Genomic DNA, 7,672 nt, shown 5'->3' on the forward strand with positions numbered 1-7,672 from the left:
AAAATAAACTACATAAATAGGGAGAAAATATTTGCAGCAAATGTAACAGGTTGAATTAATATCTGTGATAGGCAGGATAATGCCATTCCTGAGCTTGCCTGCCCCCCACCCCCCAATGTCCACATCCATATGAATGTTATGCTATATGGCCAAAGAGAAAGTTGCAGATGGAATTAAGGTTGCTAAGCAACTGACTCTAAGATAGGAAGAGTATCTTGGATTATCAAGATGGGCTCAATTTAATTAAAAGTACCCTTAATAGTGTTACAGGGAAGAAAAAAATGACATGAGAAGTTAACTTTCTTTTGCTAGTTTTGAAGATGGAGGAGGAGGCCAATAGCTGAGGAATGAGGGAGCCTCTAGAAGCTGGAAAGACAAGGAATGAACCCTACCCAGTGCCCACAGAAAGAAATACGGCCCCACCAACCTCTTGATTTTAGCCCTGTGAGACATATATCAGACCTAACAAACTTTGTGTTGTTTTGTGGTAATTTGTTATGGCAGCAGTAGAAAAGTAATAACTATTATAAAATGCAATAGAAAAACGGGTATACAATATGATAGAAATCCAGATGACCACTTAACAGGAAAAGGGACTAAACTTTTGTGACCTTGGGATGCATGAGCTAAACCTGAGAAAGAGAGCAGAGGGCTGACAGGAACTGGCTAGAAAGATAGATTTGTGGATCAAGTAAAGGAGGAGATCATGCCCAGGACCAACAACAGCTGCCTAGCCTCAGATCAGTTGTGGTCCTGTGAAGGGGTGTATTTTCCTTCTATTGACTTCCTGCAGAGTTTTTCTCAAGGGCAGCACTGGTCTGTGCTTTCCTGGCCCTAACAGCCTCACCCTGTACAGGACTCCAGGTGATCATGTGAATAGCTGGAAAAGAAGGTTAACCCACAGAACCCCAAGCTTGTGGGACCCTGATCCTGGGGATGTGACAGCTGCAGCAGCACAGGGAATTGACATTCCCAGTACCCCAGACCAAAGAAGACCTGAGTGGGGTTCTTCTAGTTCAGCTAGTTTATTAGGATTTCCTTTGTCTCCCCACCCCCCAACTGGTTTGACTTCATTTCTTGGGATACTTATATTGGGTGCCAGTGCTACCAGGCTTTCCTCTGCTGATGGATTTGGTGGGCATGGGTTCATGGGTACCCAGAAACTTGGCTAATATCCATTGAAGACTGCTGTTAAGGGGAGCGGGAGGTGAGGAGGAAAGATGCTTCCGTGCCCAAGGGCAGGGCTTACAGCGCCTAGGGGCCAGAATGTCAGGAGTTCCCAGCCTTGCCCCTCTCTGACCTGGGGAATTTACATACTTGGAGTGAGGCAGGGGGGAGAAAGCAGTGCGTGGAGAGCACTGGTCGCTGCGCTGAGATCTTCGTGAAAGTCTGCTGACAGGGATCTCTGCTAATCTGGCCTGAGCTGGGTGGCTTTCCCCTGTAACTGTGGATGACCCCAAACTTGCATCTGCTTCTCCATAGTCTCCTTCTTTGGGTTTCCTGGGGCTGGCTCCCTTTTTGGCTGAAGATAGAGCTGAAGCTTTGTCTTGTCTCTTGCCTGAGGCTGCAACCGCAGGGTTGGAGGGCTCTTCCTGGCCCAGGCAGTTCTCACCAGCCTCCATGTGAACACATGACTCTTGGGGTGAGATCTGGTACACCGTCTTTGCTTGCTTGCTTTGCTCTTTCCGAGACCCTTGTTCTGGCCTGCCAGACTTTGGTATCTGAGGTTGGAAAGAGAAGTGGGGGTGATAGCAGTAGGGGACCTGGACAGGCTGAGTTACTGTGCTCTGAGCTTTGGGGGGATGACAGCTTGAAGAGTGGGGCCAAGGACTTGGGGGATGAGTCTGCTGTGGTGGGCAAGAAGAGAGTTTCCGGGTGGCTTGAGTTGTGGAGCTCAGGGTCAGGGAGCTGCTGAATGATTGACTTGGAGATCTGGAAACAGGGATCTGCTGTAGTTTGTCCAGCCTGAGTTCCAACTCCTTACTCCAGCGCCAGGCCTGGATCCTGGGGTAGGTGGGCACCTTTGGGGTAGCCTCACCCTGGGAGGATGGAGTCTCTGCGTTAGCCCCTGTTAACAGCCCTCCCTTGGGTAGGCCAGGTTGGTTGGACTCAATCTTCAGAGCTTGAGCTTGGGCGGGAGGCCAAGGTATTGGCTGTAGGGGATCCACTGCTGGAGGATTGGGGTCCTGGGGGATCCCTCTGAGGTGTTGCATATTCCTTCTCACAAACTCAAGGTCAATGTGTGGATCTGGTAGAAGAGCAGAGAACCTGGGAGTTAAGGCTGGGAGTTCAGTGGTCCTGCAGTTCTCTGTATGTTTCACTGTTTCCCACTCAGGCTTCTCGTCACGTTTGTCTCCAATAGGCTCACTCGTGTGAGAGTTTGGGAGTGGGCTGGGGCCCCACACTGGGGACGCAGGGACCCAGCAGATTTCTTTCTGCTCCACATCCCCGTGAATAGGCTCAGAGTCAGGCTGGACTCCCAAGGAGCTGGCTCCATGTGGGTCTTGGGGCAAGCTGCAGTCTGGGAGCTCCGAGATCTGGGAGTCCTTTCTCCCCCCTAGATCCCCACATCTAGCTTCAGATTCAGATGGGACCCCCATAGGGCTAGCTCTGAGGGAATCCAGTACAAGAACTGGGGGTGTGCTGAAGGCCAGAGATGGGGATTCAGAAGCCCAGGAATTCCTGGAATGATCGGTGTCCTTCCATGCAGTTTCTGACCCAGTGAGGCCTCCCACAGGACTGATTCTGTGGTGTTCTAGAACAGGAGCTAGAGATAGGCTGTGGCCAGGGGCTGGGGACTCTGAAGTCCAGAGGTGGTCTCTCTGCCTCATGGCCCCCCTCAAAGCATTGGAGTCAGACAAGACTGCCTGGACACCTGTGCCTATGGACTCCAGAGAAGCTGAGGGGAAGCTGGGAGGTGAAACTGGGTCTGCAGAGACCCAAAGATTTTCTTTACTCTCCATGCTCTTCCTCGGAGTCTCAGGTTCTGATGGAACACAAGCTGATCTTGTTCCATGGAGTCCTGGGTCGAGGTCAAAGGCTGGAGGCTCAGAGGCCCAAGGTTTTGTTGAATTTTCTTTGTATCTCCACTGGGGCTCATATCCAGATGACTCTCCCAGGAGTCTGCCTCCCAGGAGTTCTGGCAGGGGGTGTGGGGGAGGGCAGAGGGCTGACATTGGAGACCCAGAGGCCATAGGGCTTGCTCTGTGTCCCGAGGATCCCCAGAAATCCTTGGTTGCAGAAAGTCCTCCTTCAGGACTGACTTCCTGGGCTTCTGACAGAGATGGGGGCTGGCAGGGGCCTGGCATTGGGGGCTGAAAGGCTTGAGTACTCTCTTTAGGTCCTGTGGTTCCCCATTGAGTCTTATCTGCAGGTGGAACTCCCAGGATGCTCGTTCCTTGAGGCTCTATCAAGGGGGCTACAGATTGGCAAGGGACCAAGATTGCAGGCTCAGGGATCTGAGACTTCTCTCTTTGCCTCATGGTTTCCCAGAGGGCCTCAGATCCAGAAGGGCCTCCAAGAGGGCTGACTCCCTGGCATTCTGGCAGAGAAGCTTGGGTTAGGCTGGTAGCTGGCATTGCTGGCTCAGGGATTTTGGGGTCCTCCTTTTGCCCCATGGTCTGCCATGGGGCCTCAGACCTAGTTAGGGCTCCCAGAAGACTAGAGGGATTCTCTGCTAGGGAGGCAGAGAGTGAGTCTGGAAAGTGTTGTTGGAGGCTAGGATTCCATGGTACCTTCCACCAGGCCTCAGATGAATAGAAGAACTTGGAGGGTCTGGTTCTTTGAAAGTTAGGCTGTTGGTGCAGAGCTTGATCCCCAGAGACCCAAGGGATCTCTCTCTGCTGCGTAAGCCACTGTGTATTTGCCTCAGTGCCAGACAGGACTCTTTTATGGTCCATGGGAAAGGTGTTAAGATGAAGGGGAAGTGATGGGACAGGAGGGGAAGATGGAGGGGGAAGTTGCTGAGGATCAGAGGCCATCCTTTCCAGATCCTCTGTAGTATGGGCTTCCTGGGTGGGAAGCGGGGTTGGGAAGCAATACTGGGGAAGCAGTAATACTCGGGATCTAGGCAGGAAGGCAAGCTTGTTAAAGACGACAGAGGGACTAACAGATAGCTTCAAGGGAGAGAGGCCACCTGCGCTCAGGAAGATGGCCTCCAAGGACTCACTGTGCAGAGAGGGCAGACCCCAGAAGAACTGGCTTTTTCTCTCCTGTGGGCGGCTCCCTGATGCTGCCGTGTGCCTCACAGGCAGGTTGGTCAAGATCTGAAAGGTGGGGAAGGATCTGGGAGGGTTTGGGGTCTGCGTGAGTCCTTGCTCTAGTGTGCCTGTGACCTTGTCGAGGCCTTCAGAATTACAAGATGGCTGGGATGGGGCTGTAGTGACTTTCTCTCCAATAGGAGCTTCTTTAGGAAGAGAACGTGTCTTCAGTGGATCCAGAAATGCCTCCTCTTCCTCCTCTGACTTCTGCTTCCACAGGCGATCAAGGAAAGCCACACGGTACAGAAGTGGTAGGCCCTGGGGAGGGGAGGAAGATATAGTCAGGCGTGAAGCCTTTCCGGAGACACAGAGAGTATCATGAAGCCCTCAGTCTCTGGTCTGCACCCAGAGTGGACAGTCACTCACTGGGGCCCTTGTCTGGGGACAAAAGTCCCTTACCCATCTGCTGTTAATGGCCATTACCCAGCCACATTTGGAGACCAGCATTCCCTTACATAACTCAACATCTAGGGTCAGTGAGCATTTACCTGGCTTCAAATGTCGTGTTAATGGCAAACTGCACCCGACCTCAGCCTTAAGGCTTATGTGGTCACCTCTTTGGGCCCACATTGATGTCGATGACTCCTCCCCTGAACTCACATGTGGTGAATCGTTTAACCCGGCTGCACTGCTGGACCACTCACCTTGCCTCTCATCTTGTCCCCAGAGTACCAGGGCTGAAGCTGCCACCATCTCCCAAGCTGCCACCACCTCTGGATCTGCCAAACCATGAACAAAAACAGTGTTATCAGATTCCCTGGACTCTGGAGGCAGCTGCTGCCACAGTGTCGGCAGGCTAGGGCATAGGTCAGCTGGTTCCAGAGAAGCCCCACGACCCCCTCAGAGCCACGCAGGTCCTCTGGCAGCCATTCCATTTTCCTCAGCCTAGTGGCAGTTTACCCTGAGGTCATCACTGCATCACAGAACAAAGAACTCCCATCCCCCCACATACCTAACAGCAGTCTGTCTGAATTTAGGGCCAAAAAATTGCCCCTACCAGACAACTCATACTTCATTCAGTGAAACCTGAGTGATCCCCTTTTGTCTTGATTTCTAAGATCAGAATTACCTTCAGGCATTGTGGTTGAGGACATGGATTCCAGCATCAAGCTGCCTTATTCAAATCCTAGCTCTGCCACTTCTTACCTGTGAAGTCTCAAAAGACTCAAACTTTCAGTGCCTCAATTCTCTCATCTGTAAAATGGGGATAATATTATTACTTAGCACATAGAGTTGTTTTGAAGATTAAATGAAAACATTTATATGCTTAGAGCAGTACATAGTATATGCTGTGTTAAAATTTTCTTTTGTTGCCATAAATGATCAACAACCAACCTAAAGTAAGATTAGAATAGAGAACAGTTTTATTTGAGTCAAGCTGAAGACTGTAACCGAGGAGACAGCCTCTCATAGCTCTGAGAAACTACTCTCAAGAATCCTGGTTTCCAGCACAGCTTTACATCTTGTCAGAATAAAGGACATCAAACATAACAGGGGTACATTTCTTCCATGTTTCAAAAAAAACAGATTAGCTGGTACACAGCAAGTCAGTATGGCCTTGGTACCTGGGAAGTGAACCTTATCGTCAAAGGAGTACTGGCCATTGGCCTCCCACGAAGGAAGGCATTTATCTCTAACTTCTTTAGAAGATATTCTTTACTTCTGGACAATGCACCCTTTTCTTCAGTGGTTAAATCAGATATACAGTGTGTGTTTGATAGACTACAAGACAGGCTTGTAGCTAGTATAAAGTTCAAGTCAAATCATTTATAAGCCAGGATGACTTCCCCATACCTCAATATGTGAAAATTTTTTCCATCACTTTTATTTAAAAAAATTTTTTTAAATTTATTTTTGGCTGTGCGCAGGCTTTTTCTAGTTGCGGCAAGTGGGCTTCTCATTGCCGTGGCTTTTCTTGTTGTGGAGCAAAGGCTTTAGGGTGCACGGGCGTCAGTAGCTGTGGCACACGGGCTTAGTTGCCCTGCAGCATGTGGAATTTTCCCAGACCAGGCATCAAAGCTGTGTCCCCTACATTGGCAAGTAGATTCTTAACTACTGGACAACCAGAGAAGTTCTTTTCATCACTTTTAAAGTTCCTAATTATTAATATAAGCCTCATTCCATCTTTAATAGGTGGAGTCTGTTTCCTCTTTTATATCTCATGTCTTTAGGTTGCCTGAGATCTTTTTTGCAAGCATTCATGTTAAGGATGACAGTAAATCAAATGTGCTTGATCTTTTTTTTTTTTTTTTTCGTTTGTTCCTCTTTCTCCTAAAACCACCACTCTGTCCCATTTCAACTCCTCTTTTTTGGATCAAACTTCAATATCTGCATTTGCAGTACAATTCAGAGCCTCTCTTTTCACCCTACCCCATCAGCTGCCAGCTTAGTCTGGTAGAAAGACCGTGAGTTGAAGTTTAGGAGACGGATTTTCTAGCTCTATCACTATTTGTCCGTGTGATCTTGGGCAAGAAGGCGTTCTCCACTGGTACCATGATTTGGCCTACATTTATTCATTCACTCAATCCAAATATATTTATTAAGTGCTTCCTGTGGACCAGGTATTATGCTCAATCTTGAGGAGGCAAATGATAGGGTCTCCGTGCTAAAGTAGTTCCCATTTCAGTGAGGGAAATAGTCAAATAGTAGAAGTTAAATAGAGATATGCACAGGGTACTAAGGGGGTGGAGGACATCTAACCAGCTTGGGAAAGGGGATGGCTTGTCAGAGGGTGCTTCCCAGAAGAGATCAATGCTTAAAGAGTCAAGAAAATGAGAGGGTAGGAAGCAAGAGGACAATCCAAGCAGTGGGAATAGCCTGTGTAAAAATGGTGGAGCTGAGAAAGCATTGGAGAAGGCAATGGCAACCCTCTCCAGTACACTTGCCTGGAAAATCCCATGGATGGAAGAGCCTGGTAGGCTGTAGTCCATGCAGTCACAAAGAGTCGGACATGACTGAGCGACTTAACTAACTAAGGGAAGCAGTAGAATAGACGAGATCACAAAGGGCCCTGAATACCAGACTAAGAAGTTGGAACTTTATCCTGAAGGTGATGGGAAATAGTTGAGAAGTTTTGAGCAGGGAAGAGGCAAGATCAAGTTTGTGTCTTGGAAAGAATACTCTGGCTATAGTGAGGGCAGAGATTGAGAACAAGAGATTGGGTAGGGAAACTTTGCTTTAGTTTGGGCAAAAGATGAGGCTTGAACCAAGGCAGTGATGGTGGGAGTGGAGAATAATAGTCAAGTAGAATTCCAAAGTTATAATTGATTAGACTTGGTTACCAGTGGGATGGAATGGAGTGAGGAGTTGTTTTGCTGAAAGTTTTTACTTTTGTCTCAGGTTCAAAGGATTTGTTAACAAAATAAATCACTTGTTATATACAAATAAATAATACAGATATTTATTAGGGAATT

General features: G+C 48.5%; 1 protein-coding gene across 1 annotated transcript; it reads right to left on the reverse strand.

Moving 5' to 3' along the window:
- Window positions 1-1,006: 1,006 nt before the first annotated feature.
- Window positions 1,007-5,159, reverse strand: SPATA31G1 (SPATA31 subfamily G member 1). The gene is made up of 2 exons (XM_020880407.2): window positions 4,904-5,159; window positions 1,007-4,517 (listed from the first exon to the last, which is right to left on the reverse strand). The coding sequence occupies exons 1-2, from the start codon at window positions 5,132-5,134 to the stop codon at window positions 1,071-1,073; spliced, it is 3,678 nt and encodes a 1,225-aa protein (XP_020736066.2). The 5' UTR covers window positions 5,135-5,159; the 3' UTR covers window positions 1,007-1,070.
- Window positions 5,160-7,672: the final 2,513 nt, after the last annotated feature.

This window comes from Odocoileus virginianus, chromosome 18 (assembly GCF_023699985.2).
Source record: "Odocoileus virginianus isolate 20LAN1187 ecotype Illinois chromosome 18, Ovbor_1.2, whole genome shotgun sequence".
NCBI lineage: Eukaryota > Metazoa > Chordata > Mammalia > Artiodactyla > Cervidae > Odocoileus > Odocoileus virginianus.

Bases quoted from the DNA above. Each gene is read 5' to 3' on its own strand.
- SPATA31G1 (XM_020880407.2), bottom strand. From the start codon at position 5,134: ATGGAATGGCTGCCAGAGGACCTGCGTGGCTCTGAGGGGGTCGTGGGG. The intron at 4,518-4,903 runs GTGAGTGGTCCA...TCCCCTCCCCAG, and splicing joins GGGACAAGATGAGAGGCAAG to GGCCTACCACTTCTGTACCG.